At 39.7% G+C, this 15,094-nt stretch overlaps 1 protein-coding gene across 10 annotated transcripts in view; it reads left to right on the top strand.

Moving 5' to 3' along the window:
- The first annotated feature begins 443 nt into the window (after positions 1–443).
- llgl2 (LLGL scribble cell polarity complex component 2) overlaps positions 444–15,094 on the top strand; it is a 142,317-nt gene continuing 127,666 nt past the window's right edge. For all 10 annotated transcript variants that reach the window (XR_009767205.1, XR_009767203.1, XR_009767204.1 and 7 more), the window contains exons 1-2: positions 444–710; positions 13,742–13,856. Coding sequence is in view for 4 of the 10 variants with exons in the window: in XM_061663883.1 (XP_061519867.1) it covers positions 13,782–13,856 (75 nt within the window). In the remaining 6 variants the exon portion in view is untranslated. The remainder of the gene's footprint in view (positions 711–13,741; positions 13,857–15,094) is intronic.

Raw genomic sequence — 15,094 nt, 5'->3', positions numbered from 1 at the left:
CATTGCATAGTATTGCATGCCAATCATATTGACATCATCAACATCTAACTGTACTCGCCCCCGGGTCCGTCTAAAAAAGGCAACATGTCTCCTCAATTTTTACAAATTATATTCATGAAAACATTTCCTGTATTTCGATTTGTTTTATGTCTTGAAATGAAAAAAAAACAAAAAACGTGAAACTTGTTTTAGTTTTATGTTATTTAAAATTTAACATTGATTGTAAAGGAAGTGAAACATAAATTTGACTGGCAGATTAAGTTTATAGGCGTTAATTAGTATATATACTTTAGACTTGTGGCACTGTAGTATTTTAATGCATGTATTAAACATAAGTGTCATATATTCGATGGATTCTTTCTGAAAAGAAACAGGAGGTTTACGGATGCGGAAGTGGGCGGCACCTTGTACCGAAGTTCTTGATGCTCTATTGAACACAAGCGGGAGGGCGGAGTCCGTTTTAAAGCGTCTTGTCACGGAGGAACCACTATCGAACCCAGGAATACTTTTTAACCACTTCAAATGTAGTTTTTTTGTTGTTGTTTGCCCTCATACGGACTGCGTCGTGGATTCTTACAGCACATTTAATACCCATTTATTCGACACAACGAGGAGTTCCAACTCAAATACCGGACAGTGAAACTAACAAACCCACTACCGATTTAAACATCTGAGTGCAGATTAATTCGGCAACGGCCGTTTGGATTCAGGTAGGTAGAGTACTGCTAAACCATTTTCTATACACAATTTCAGAGTCGCGGGAGAGTGTGTTACTTCTTCTTAGTAGCGCCACAGGTGTTGGTTTACCGGCATGAAGAACAACATGCAGTAGTTTTTTTCAGAGCCACCTGTTTCTCTTCCACATTGAACACGCTCAAGTCACGACGTTCATATGTATCCCTAAATTGCTAACTGGCTAACCTTAGCCTAAACACACAAAACTGAATTAGAAAGTGTTTATATATATATATATATCAATTATTTTTAAGATTAATTGGCTTGAAAATATTTTTTCAATTTCCATTCCTTCATTGAAAAATAGGACAATATTTCAAATTGACAGTGCAGGAAATGCACAAATATAAATTAATTGATTCAGTCACTGGTTTGGTCCATAACATCTGTCAGAAAATAGGCAAAAGTTCTTAATCATTCTTTTCCAAAGTAAAATCGAATGTTTTCGAATGTCTTATTTTGATTGAAAACAAAGATAATCAGTCTGCTTTCTGGAGGACAACATAAATGTGAGAATATTTACTACTGAGAGGTGGGAATGCAGAGGATATTAGGGCTGCACGATATTGGAAAGAAATGACATTGCGCTATAATATGTTGGGATGTGAAATAATACATGTGGGGAAAAGTACATTTTCTATCCAAACGACTTAAAAGTTCAGTTCACCATTCCAAAAATGAACTAGTTCAGTTCACAGTTCAGAATTCAACATTTTGAACTAAATTCACCGGTCCAAAATTGAATAAGTTCATAGTTATTTTTTTTTTCAATATCGCATGTTTGCTATTTTGGGCTAGTATGACGATTTGGAATTCAAAAACTCAATCTTAGGGCCAGGGGCAAAAATTCTACTTCGAGTCCCTCCACGTCATTGCCACAAATTAGTAAAAAAAAACCAAAACGATTTTCTCGGGCACATGTCAGTCATGGGCCTTTAGGATTGTCGTCACTCCCCCAGCCACATTCCCTACTACTTCCTGTGCCCTTGCTTCACACAGTAAACTGCCTTCAGCAAACAGTCCCAGACAGACCATTTGTAGAGCAATAGCATCTTGAAACACCTATTTTGAGTTAAGATGATAAAAATTGCAATTGAAAATACTCTGCAAAGCAACTCCAGTACGGTAACGCTCTAAGAGGGAGTTGAGTAGTTGTGGCAAGTGTTGCATAATGGCGGAAATGTCCTTCTTTAGCAAGGTGTGTCTCTCGAGCAGGTATGCTGGCAAGTCCTTTGGGACAACAGTCTAGTTTCAGGTTACTGTGTTTTGTGAGTGGTGGCGGTTTGGGCATTTGGGGGAGCTTTCCATTGCTGGTTTTTCTTTTTGGCAAATGCACCGAAACCTGTAGACTTCAATAAACAATGTACTATTTATTATTAAGCATTAAAGTACTGGAAACTCACATCCAACCCAGAGGTGTGAAAAACACAATTTGAGTTACCCCTTTTCTGTTGACAATGTCGACAAAACAGTCTCAAACAGTTTTATGTATTTAAAAAAATATTAACATTGAACAGTTTTAGAGGTTCACTTTCTTCCTCTATTATACTATATTCAACTCCCCTATTTTTTTCTGCTCAGTGATAGAATTGAGCTCCAGCTTGTCCTGGCATAATTTTCTGCCATCTTCAGATTTTGAGAGGTTATGTTTCTTCAAAACCTTAATTCTTTATCTCATAATGGCCTTTCACATTTGCACTTTTAATAACTACTGTCAGTGGAAGTATTAACAAAGATGACTCTGGTTGGCTGTTCAATTAAATTTTATGGGGGGGAGCGCCATTCATTCAAAATGTTCTCACCATTTAGCAATCATTTTCTGAACTTTCTCCTTTTAACTGCCACACTGAAGTATTTTTCTCTCTCACCTGCTCCATCTCCCTTCATCTTTCACTGTCTGGTCTGTGCGCAGTCAGTGATTCCTGCCTGAAATACAAACTTGTTTGGCTGAGTAAGGTTGTGTGGGATGGCTTAACTCATTCCTTCATCTTCCGTTCCGCTTATCCTCACCAGGGTCGCGGTCGTGCTGGAGCCTATCTCAGCTATCTTCGGGTGAGAGGTGGGGTACACCCTGAACTGGTCGCCAGCCAATCGCAGGTCATGTCTAATTAATTGGTCTGAACATTTTGTCATCCACCAAACTACTACTGTAATGCCTATGATGGCTGCACCACTTAAAATAGAAGCGCCCGAAATTACTTGGATACCGATCAATTTCAGGCATGTGTCCTCTTATGATAGATATAGCCACCCAAATTTTTGATTGGTGAGACTGGTGTCAGTGACAAATTACCAGGTATTATTTTTTTTTTGTTGGGAGGGTCGTGGGGCATGTGGAGCCTGAAATGTATTTTAACCATGATAGAAGTGCGTGTAGGAAGTAAAGAATGTTGTGGGCTCCAAAATGTTTTTTCATTCGTTGGAAGAACAAACAGTAATTCCATTGTGTACTTTACCTACCCAGCAATGCAAAGTTTTACTACTTTATATACAGTGGAATCTCGGATTACAAACTACTGTAGTTTCACAACCATAAGGGGCACTGTATTAAAAGGCGCAGTCTCAGGTACGGGGTCTATTTCTGTATTTAACACATACACCGTATTATTGGGCGCAGGCATGGTCAAACATACGCTAGCTTAAAACATACTGTAGCATGCATGCACGCTAAAACAATGTTTTTAAAAAGGCAGTGGGAGCAAAACTGAGTTCGGTTGTACTTTATTGAAGTATTTAACAATGTACTCACGTTTTTTGATCAATCCTCATCCACAAATCCATCAAAGTCCTCATGTTCTGTATCCGAAATGAACAGCTGTGCAAGTTCTCCATCACGCCAGGTTCCCTCTCGTCATTGTCAGAGTCAGTCTCGTTGGTGTGCGGCTCCTCAGAAATGATGCCGGCTTTAACGAAAGCTCGAACAGTGCAAGCAGACACGTTAGCCCAAGCATCCACAATCCATTCACAAATTGGAGCGTAACTCGCCCGGCGCTGCCTCCTAGTCTTAGTAAAGCTGTGTTCGGCATTTGCTCCCACGCCGCTCGCAACTTCACTTCGAACGCCCTGTTTAAACAGTGGTCTCCAGCGGTTTGGAGTTCATTAATCCATTGCTCGAGTTGGTCTTCCAACTCGGGCCACCTCGACTTGTTTCCGCGGAAATTCAACTTCGTCTTCTTGACTTGGCGAAGCTTGTTTTCCTGCTTCCTCCACTTGCGAACCATGGATTCGTTGATCTTGAATTCTCTCGCGGCTGCTCGATTCCCATGTTCCTCTGCATAACTGATAGCTTGCAGTTTAAACTGTGCTTCGTAAGTGTGTCTCTTCGTAGTTGCCGTTTTCGACTGCGGTCAAGCCAGCCTCCACTCATAAAGTAGCAGTCAAGCCAGCCACCCTTAATTTTGTTCATACTAGTTGACGACTTATTACCCTAATGCCTAGTAGGAACAAAATTAGGGGCGGCTGGCTTGATTGCTGCTTTACGAGTGGAGGCTGGCTTGACCGCAGTCATTTTCGGGGGTCCTTCGCCAAACCGATGTTGTTTTGAACAATGCACATACCGGCGCTATATACCTACTGGGGGCGTGCCTTTAGCGTCCTCCTTCACGCGCACCCTTCCCCCTTTAACGGCCGCATGCTGTCCTCAGCGACGTCCGCTTTTCCTCTGTATAAGCAGTGTGTCGGCAGGAAATGTTCCCAGTCAGTCAAGCGAAGCGCTCATCACACAACAACTTTTATAGATTTTGCAACTCGGTGCGCACACAAGGCGCGCCGCATTATAAGCCACCCTGTCCATTTTGGAGAAAATGTAAGACTTTTAAGTGCGCCTTATGGTCGTGAAAATACGGTAAATTCGTGTCTTGACCCTGTTTTTAACAACAAAACTTCTTAAACCAGGTCATGTTTCCCATTGAAATGAATTGAAATGCAATTAATCAGTTCCAGCCCCCAAATTAAGTTATACTTGGGCTTGGTAAACATAAACATTTTTCCACTCTTAAAAGATTTTTCTTATCTGACCCCAAACATAAAGGTAATAAATTGGGCATTCAACAGTTTTGGTCGTCATGTGTGTGATGTGCTCCGAGAATCTCAACACAGCAGACCACACACGCAACGATTCTGTTGTACCGCCGATCTTGAAGCCTCGCGTGATCAGACATGATCTAACAAAATTGAAGAAGAATAAACGCGTGCCAATGTTTCCTGACTGTTCCCGAAGGTTGCTGGAGCAGAGAGCCTTGTAAAATGGCAATGTTCTCAAAAAGGTACTTGCTTTGGAAAATACTTGCCATCTGGGGAACTCACTTTTCTACATAACACAACAATTGGTAAGACATTTTTGTTTTCATTTAAGGTTGCTTCCGTTTTCGTCAGTCTTGGGTGCTTCTTGATTGGCTACATTCTGTATCACGCCACGTTTCTCGGCATCATGACTCAGGAGAAGTCTGCGTCCTCCACACAGATGAAGAGTTTTGGTCAGAAATGTTGAACACGTTCATTATTTAGGATTGTCGGCCCCGACCTTTTTTCGGACCCTAAAATCAGGACAAATCCACTCTTAACACATATCAGACCCAAGGAGAATCTTATAGGATAACCTTATAAGACTTAAGATTGTCTGGCGTTTAATGTGCGAGGTCTGGAAGGGGCAGAATCGGTACGAAAACAGGCCGATTGTCTTTGTGTGTGTGTGTGGCCTTACTTTTTTAAATCACTGTGTAGTTAAAAATAAATATAGTACAATATAAAAATAGGTGAAAACACACTTATAAAGAAATACTGAACAAACATAAGTCTTGCTTAATTTAACTTTCGCTAAGGAAGGAAAGGGGAGGAGTACGACAGCTCCTCCATTGAAGAAGCGTCTTCTTCCATAATAACTCGAGGAAATTCTGTTTGTATTTCGTCTGTTTCTTTTCTAATTCATTGGTTGATTTTGGCACAACAAACAGATCCAGGGAAACTTGTCTTTTTCTGTTCAGAAAATAAATCTGAAAGAAGGAAATCATTTTAATGATTAATTTCCCTGTTGGCCAATTTTGATGATTTTTATCGATTTTTGATTTCCTTGCTCATGCTATCTCCAGCAAGCACTTTGCCATGTTTTGTTCAATAAATAACATACTATAAATAGTATTTTTTGATGGAAATATAAAGATTTCTGGACTTCTTTTACCACTTCAATCACAAACGCCATTAGTAGTACAAGGCAAAACTTATTCGCTGATTGAATTAATTCTCAAATTCCAGTGATAAAACTAATCCAGAATAAAAAATTTCGCATTTGAATGGAAACCAAACGAAATACAAATCACATATTTTATTCTGACAGGGGCTACAATGAAGCGGTCTTTCGGCAAAATCCTTTGTTTACTTCCGCATTTTTACTTTCTGCGCATGCGCAGTTGTATGGTAGACAAAACAAGAATCTCCGCGGAGCGAACCGTCCGATGAAGAGGTGCTGCACGAATGTTCATGGTAGGCTGCGACCGCAGCAGATTAATTGGATAAAGTTAAGCAAGATTCATTCAACACATCATGGCAGATGATTGACGAGATCAACTGCTAACTACCAGCTAAAATAACTAGCTGGCTTAGTAGAGCCAACAGATGTTCCCAGCCACGCAGCCAGCATGGATTTACTAATTTTACTGAGCTGAGGCCAATATAAAACAGACCACAGTGAAGTGGCGAGGGATGATGGTTAAAGTAAGCCTTTTTTAAGTAAAAAGAAGCATTTTGGCAACAGCTTTTTCTGGAGGAAAAATACACTGTCCTTTACACTGTTGTGACGAAATCTGCGATGCCAAAAAACTGCAGCCTAGACTTTAACTGGGGACCTATAGATTGTTTTCAAATAATCAAATTACATTTTTCATTTGTTGGACAATAACATGACTTTTATCTCGGAATAGTATGATGAGTAAGGATTTGTTTTCTGGTTCGTTATTCATTCGTCAATGCTCATAGCAAATTGCGATTTAGACGGCAAGTCCAACCTCCAGTTATTAGATTTGTGATTCAGTGATTGAGGAGGGAATGGCAGGACTTCCATCTGCAATCGCAACAGTTTTCCGCCTGCGGCGCGGTGCAAAGCAGACAACTAATTTTCAGCATGCATCAAAGCGTTATGCAGTCAATGATCGTCACGCAGCACAAGTATAAGCACAACATAGATACTTCCGTTCGTCCATACCAAGACCTTTCGCAAACCGAAAATATGTAACTAGAGGTAATTTTTCGACAAAATGTTTGGCCGTAAACAGGGTCGTTCATAACAGATCGAGGTTCCACTGTATCTTCGAAGACCATGTGTATCCGTAAAGGATTATTAAAAAAAATAATAATAATTTCTACAGTTCATCCACTTTGTACCAGTATTTTGGGATCCCCAATAGAATAATTTTTGTAAGGCGGACCCAGAGGGAATACATTTGAAAACGCTGCCCTTTCATTTCCATGTGTACAACACATAGTATCCATCTTTCCTGAGACAATGATGTGGTAGTCCCAGTTTTCTTGTGACCGTGCGCTTCTTCTTCTTCTTTTCCTTTCGGCTTGTCCCGTTAGGGGTCGCCACAGCGCGTCTTCCTTTTCCATGTAAGCCTATCTCCTGCATCCTCCTCTCGAACACCAACTGCCCTCACGTCTTCCCTCACGACATCCATCAACCTTCTCTTTGGTCTTCCTCTAGCTCTCTTGCCTGGCAGCTCCATCCTCATCATCCTTCTACCAATATACTCACTATTTCCCCTCTGGACGTGTCCAAACCATCGAAGTCTGCTCTCTCTAACTTTGTCTCCAAAACATCGAACCTCGGCCGTCCCTCTGATGAGCTCATTTCTAATTTTATCCAACCTGGTCACTCCGAGAGCGAACCTCAACATCTTCATTTCTGCCACCTCCAGCTCTGCTTCCTGTTGTCTCTTCAGTGCCACTGTCTCTAATCCGTACATCATGGCTGGCCTCACCACTGTTTTATAAACTTTGCCTTTCATCCTAGCAGAGACTCTTCTGTCACATAACACACCTGACACCTTCATCCACCCGTTCCAACCTGCTTGGACCCGTTTCTTCACTTCCTGACCACACTCCCCATTGCTCTGGGCGGTTGACCCCAAGTATTTAAAGTCCTCCATCCTTGCTATCTCTTCTCCCTGGAGCCTCACTCTTCCCCCACCACCCCTCTCATTCATGAACATATATTCTGTCTTACTTTGGCTAATCGTCATTCCTCTTCTTTCCAGTGCATGCCTCCATCTTTTTAACTGTTCCTCCAGCTGCTCCCTGCTTTCATGGCAGATCACAATGTCATCTGCAAACATCATGGTCCACGGGGATTCCAGTCTAACCTCATCTGTCAGCCTATCCATCACCACTGCAAAAAGGAAGGGGTTCAGGGCTGATCCCTAATGCAGTCCCACTTCCACCTTAAATTCGTCTGTCACACCGACAGCACACCTCACCGCTGTTCTGCTACCCTCGTACATGTCCTGTATTATTCTAACATACTTCTCTGCCACGCCAGACTTCCGCATGCAGTACCACAGTTTCTCTCTGGGTACTCTGTCATAGGCTTTCTCTAGATCTACAAAGACACAATGTAGCTCCTTCTGACCTTCTCTGTACTTTTCCATCAACATCCCTCAAGGTAAATAATGCATCTGTGGTACTCTTTCTAAGCATGAAACCATACTGTTGCTCGCAAATACTCACTTCTGTCCTGAGTCTAGCCTCCACTACTTTCCCATAACTACATTATGTGGCTCATCAACTTTATTCCTCTATAGTTCCCACAACTCTGCACATCACCTTTGTTCTTAAAAATGGGCACCAGTACACTTTTCCTCCATTCCTCAGGCATCTTCTCACGCACTAGAATTCTATTGAACAAGCCGGTCAAAAACTCCACAGCCACCTCTCCTAGATGCTTCCATACCTCCACAGGAATGTCATCAGGGCCAACTGCCTTTCCATTTTTCATCCTCTTTAATGCCTTTCTAACTTCCCCCTTACTAATCATTGCCACTTCCTGGTCCACCACACTTGCCTCTTCTATTCTCCCTTCTCTCTCAGTTTCCTCATTCATCAACTCCTCGAAGTATTATTTCCATCTAGCTAGCACACTGCTGGCACCAGTCAACATATTTCCATTTCTATCCTTAATCACCCTAACCTGCTGTACATCCTTCCCATCTCTATCCCTCTGTCTGGCCAGCTTGTATAGATCATTTTCTCCTTCTTTAGTGTCCAACCTGCCATACATGTCATCATATGCCTCTTGTTTGGCCTTTGCCACCTCTACCTTTGCCCTGTGTCGCATCTCAATGTATTCCTTTCGCCTCTCCTCGGTCCGCTCAGTGTCCCACTTCTTCTGAGCTAACCTTTTTCCTTGTATAATTTCCTGTACTGTGTGGATCCACCACCAAGTCTCCTTCTCTCCTTTCCTGCCAGAAGATACACCAAGTACAAAGTAAATCAATCTCATGCAGCTCAACCAATCAGAGGACTATGTAGTTGAACCGATCAGAGTATGGGAAAAATGCCAACTTGGCTCAGCCTGCGCAAAGATCTAAAACCTGATTGTTTCACCATTTCAATAGTGTGTGTGTGTTTTACCTGTTTAACGCCTGCACTCGGGATTCTGAAGGCCATGGGCAGATTACATTTACATTGCAACACATAGAAGCTGAAATCTGATTGGAGCAAAAAAAACAAAAACAAACATTCGACTTAAGATAGTACTGCACATGACTGGAAGCTGTAGCAGCTCAGACACGCACAATGAAATTAAGACAAAAGACTGTTGGAAATGAATGAATATATTGTACATATATTTGATGGTTTGGGCATGTCCAGAGGAGAGAGAGAGTGAGTATATTGGTCGGAGGATGATGAGGATGGAGCTACCAGGTAACACAGCCATAGGAAGACCAGAGAGAAGGTTGGTGTTCGAAAGGAGGATGTGGGTGATAGGCTTACATGGAAAAGGATGAGGCGCTGTAGCAAAACCAAGGTGTTTTTTAAAATGAAATTGACACTTTTATACTAAATCTATGTTAGAGAGTCACTCTATGGAGTGAATATGGGACCTTTAAATTGATTATGATTCAGTTACTGGTTTGCTCCGTAACATGTAAAAAACAATAAATAAATAAATAAATAAAAAACAGGTCAAAATGTTGTTTGTTTTAAAAAGTAAAAGCAGATGGTTGCAAATTTTGAAGAAAAACAAAGATAATCAGTCTGCTTTCATGGAGGACGAAAGAAATCAGAGAGTATTTACTGTTGAGAGGCTAAAATAAATTTTAATTAAACAATGGCATTAAACGATGAATCAATTGTCAAAATAGTTGTTTAATTTGATAAGCAATTAGTTGTCTATTTTTTAATTAATTGTTGTGTGTCTACACTTTTAACAGAAGTCTGGCTGGAACCGTGTAACTATAGTAACAAAGAACAGCAAATTAGCAGGGAAATAAGTCTACAGAGAAAATAATATATAGTAACAGGTACAGTATGCAGTAAATGTACAGGACACATCCAAAAACTGGAAATTTATCAGTACATTACCACATACCTCAACTGAGAGGAGGGACTTATTAATATATAATAATATAATAATAATATATATATATGAATATTTGCAACATCAGCAATGTTATTTGTTTGTTTACACCCGATAGTTCTTTTGAGTACTGCACAATAAATGCTCTCAAAATTACACAATATTTTTGTTGTTCTCATTTTTAAAAGCAATGTAGCTTTTCTAAGGAATGTACAACTCATTTAGAAATACCTCCATTATAATTTCTACACTTAAATTCATATCGCGCGAGACCATGAAGGGATTACATTTATGCCATGGTATGAATTTTATGGCAGATCGCCCAGCCCTAATTATCTTTTAAAATCCATTTAGTTTTTTTTAGAGAACTATACAACAAATAACTACTTTCATTATAATTGTTACCCTTAAATTTATATCGAGATATATATTGTTACTGTGAAGGAAATTAATTTATACCGTGATATGAATTTTAGGCCATATCACCCTGCCCTACTTGTAGTAATAATAATAGTAATAATAACAATGATGATGTTACAATTCTGCTCGAGATTAAACCTGCTCTCGGTGCTCTCCTTAAAATATGCAAATGCAAACTAGAACTAGTAGACATTCCAACAGCTTCTTCCCTCTTGCGATCAACTTCTTAAACACCTAACCTATAATTCCATTACAACAAGCTGGCAATTTTTTGACTTGAGTTCGTTGTCACATTTCTGTGGGGCCAATTATTTATTACTTGTGCACTCACTGTAGTTGTCTCGCCATGCTGCACTATTTGCATATACTGGCCACTCATGCCAGAGTAGCATCTGCTCCATTTGCACACTGATTGAGGAGTATCTGTAACATTTGCACAACCGACACTGTCCCAGATGATCGCACTACTCGTCACTTTAAACCGCATACACTCCTTGAAGTCTCAGCGCCCTTTGCACAATGGTCATTGCACCGGACTATTGCAATATTAGTCGTTCGAACTGCTGTAAGTGCTAGAGGACTCTGCATCTTTTTGCACAATTGTTTTTTGTCAATGTCTTTATGTCCCCAAAGTGTTCTGTAAATTGACTGTTTGTTGTACTAGAGCGGCTCCAACTACCGGAGACAAATTCCTTGTGTGTTTTGGACATACTTGGCAAATAAAGATGATTCTGATTCTGATATGTTCCCTATTAAATGATCGATTACTTACTAGTGTATTTTGATGACGTCAAGGATCTGTCCGTTAACGCTGCACTCACACTGACAGACATTCAGTATGTATCAGATTTTTATCCACATTTGGAAGAGGAAGAGATTCTAATCTCAGGATATCCGATTCCATGCATTTTTTTTTCTCTCTTTACGGGTCGATGATGCTCCTCCAAATTGTGTCATGGTATATCCCCCTTTTCACAGCCAGGTCAATATATTTACTATTGTTGAGAATTCAAAAAGAATAAAAGCAACAATGAACAGGAGGGCCTGTTCACCCCCTTTCTCATGGCGAATCCAGGATTATTATCAAATTTTGACACCATACCACTTCCACATGAGGTAAAAGTTTTTTTGGTTAGGCACAAAAAAAAATTGGCTATTTAGCTTGCCCAATTGTCTGGAATACCTGTTTCTGATTTGGGCTCTTTTGGGCAAACTTGCCCAAAATGGCTGCTTCTAAACAAAAATGGCTGACCTGATCCTGTTTAATTTAGTGCATTGAGCCCATGAGACATTTTTCTGTGTCCTGCAATGACTGAATTAGTCCACAAATAGCGGGTGTTCATACTTTTTTCAACAGGATACAAGCGTTTGCAAAAATTGGTGAATTTCCAGGCATGCTGAAGCCCCCAAAAGGCAATACATTTGTTGAAAGAATAATTAACAGCGATTCCAAGAAGGCCTTTGAACTGCCTGGTGCTTGGGCAGCAGTAGCAGTTGTATCCAAATCTTATTAAAAAAAAAAACAACAACAACCTTGTCAATCCAACCTGCAACATAACAGGACGGTTAACTGTTATTTCCCCAACTAAGTAAAGGTTAGGAATTGGCTATTGTAAACCTTCATCCAACTGTCTCAGTGTCAGATTACAGGAAAGGGTTAATTAAAAAGGTGGGAGATGTGATAGACTGACCCAAAAGACTGATGATGATGTTTTGTACAGTGGATGGAAACAATTATTTTGGCAATCTCCTTCGACTGTTTACTTGTGTCAGTTCCACTGTTGCACATTGTTTTGTCCTGCATACATTTCCAGAGCCCATAAGAAAACACTTTAAAATTTAATTTGACTCAAATTATCCAGATTGTTTTTTGTTTTAATGCGCACACATTTTTCTTCATACTGTCTGTGGGTGAATGACAAATAGAGGAGGTGTGTAACCACAAGTGGTTTTGTGACCACATCATGTTTAGAAACCTGTTCACCTATTGGAGCAGTTTATCTGGTTCTACTCTACCAGCATGAAAATAGTTTGTTTTTAAAATAGCAACTCCGAAAAGGACTGATCATCATTGCAACACTTTTGCTGTAGCACTATGATAGTTGATTTTCTAAATCCATAAGTGGAACGTTTTGGATGCCACGCATTTTCTCAACAATGATTCTATGGCATTAAGAGACATGGAGTAGCAACTCTGCTGATCGAGAGCCCTTCCGCGAGGGCTGCACCATATATTGTTTGAGCATCGTCATCGCGATGTACATGTGCGCAATAGTCACATCGCAGGGTCCACTGTGATGTTGGTGAACTGTATTACACAGTGAATCAACTGTAATATTAAAAGTGACCAGCAAAGGGACCCGTTTGGACATGCTAATAAGATTAGCACCCATGTTACAGTAAATTATAATGCTTCTAACGTCACATGGAGCAGCCCAGAGTGTTGCATACTTATCTCCTTGTATGACAACGATGAAAGAGGATACAAAAAACAATGTAGACCTGCTGCATTTCACTTTTTGTGGTGTGGGGGGCAGGGCTGCCAGGCAGTGTGGCCACAGCCAACGCCCCCCCCCCCCCAAGTCCCGTGTGTGTGTGTGTGTGTGTGTGTGTATATATATATATATATGTATGTATATATATGTATGTATATATATATGTATGTATGTATATATATGTATGTATAAATGTATGTGTGTGTATATATATATATATATATATATATATATATATATATATATATATATATATATATATATATATATATATGTGTATATATATGTGTATATATATATATATATATATATATACATTTAGACTTTCATCATCCATATTCTGTTCACATCTTGCTCCAAAACTGAGTTATTACCTTTTGTAATGACATAATATTTGATACAGCTATTGTGTTGGATATTAATACATTGTGCAAGTGTTCATACTGTTGCGGCTTGTCAGTTTGTATGTACAGTATGTTTTTATGTAAAATGAATGACCCTTGCTTTTTTTCCCTTTTATCAGTCTGTAAGTGCGGCTGAAGGCTCCACGCTGTTAGGTCAGGATGAAAAGATTCAGGCGACATGGCCAGGAGTCCCAGAGAGACAGACTCAAACAGGAACTTTACCAGTTCAACAAGGCAAGTGACAATGTACAGACACGAGCTGATTTAAAAACATAAACTGCTTTCAATGAAACAAATATATCTGCTTTAATATGGAGCTCTATGTGCAATGTATTTGATCTGAAGTGCACAAGGAGAAAACATATACAAAGGGGCATCATGAAAATGTCATACCTGCTACTATAACAAAAGCACATCTGAATACAGAAGAATCTTTTACTTGTTTGGTAAGGTAGGTTGAATGAGAAAAGCAGCCCATAGTGGAAGAAAGTGAGCACCGGTAAACATGAACTCATGAAGGCAACACTTTATAGACTACACTTAATATAATTGTCAATTAGTGTCGTGGATCTTTACATTTGGTGCACGCAGAAGACACATCGACATACATAATCCCATGCTGTGTAATCAAAAATGTAGTGCTGAGCAGAAGCTAGCATGAATCAGTCCATCCAACAAAACCCAATGCAGCTCTGGTTCTCTTTTGGCTTTGACATCTTTCAGATTGTGTCATACGGCCGTGGCTTGAAAATGGCGGATATGCGTCAAGTCTTGGTGCCAAGTCATGAGCATTATCAAATAAAAAATACCTTTGTTAATGTGGCATTAAATGATGTCATACTTTATACTTTTTTACCCCAAAAGAATTACAGGCTGCGACACAGCTTAGAAACGTTTCTTCATAAAATGACACACTGTGGCGTGTCCCACCACGATGTTTTTGAGAATTAGGGTCTTGGATAAGTTATTGAATACGCAGAGTTTTACCAGTAAATTGTGTTCTTCAAATATCTGTAAATCAGCAGATGTCATATAATGCTGCCCCTTGAATACTGTCTAAGCTATACTTCATGAGCAATCTGTCCCTGACAAGCCTGTCACTCCGTGACACTAACATGAGTTTTGCTGTCGATTAATGCTCTCAACATGTAAACCAAAAATGTTATTTTTCGAAGAATCTCTGTAATTTAAAGGACAATTCAGATTACATCAGCAATACTGCAAAAAGAGAAATTTTAAAGATAATTTAAGTTGCCCACCCACAACCCCAATTCCAATGAAGTTGGGACGTTGTGTTAAACATAAATAAAAACAGAATACAATGATTTGCAAATCATGTTCGACCTATATTTAATTTAATACACTACAAAGACAAGATATTTAATGTTCAAACTGATAAACTTTATTGATTTTAGCAAATAATCTTTAACATAGAATTTTATGGCTGCAACACATTCCAAAAAAGCTGGGAC

Source organism: Phycodurus eques, chromosome 19 (genome assembly GCF_024500275.1).
Source record: "Phycodurus eques isolate BA_2022a chromosome 19, UOR_Pequ_1.1, whole genome shotgun sequence".
Taxonomy (NCBI): Eukaryota; Metazoa; Chordata; class Actinopteri; order Syngnathiformes; family Syngnathidae; genus Phycodurus; species Phycodurus eques.
Note: the sequence above shows the minus strand (reverse complement) of the source record. Positions and strands in the feature narration are given on the sequence as shown.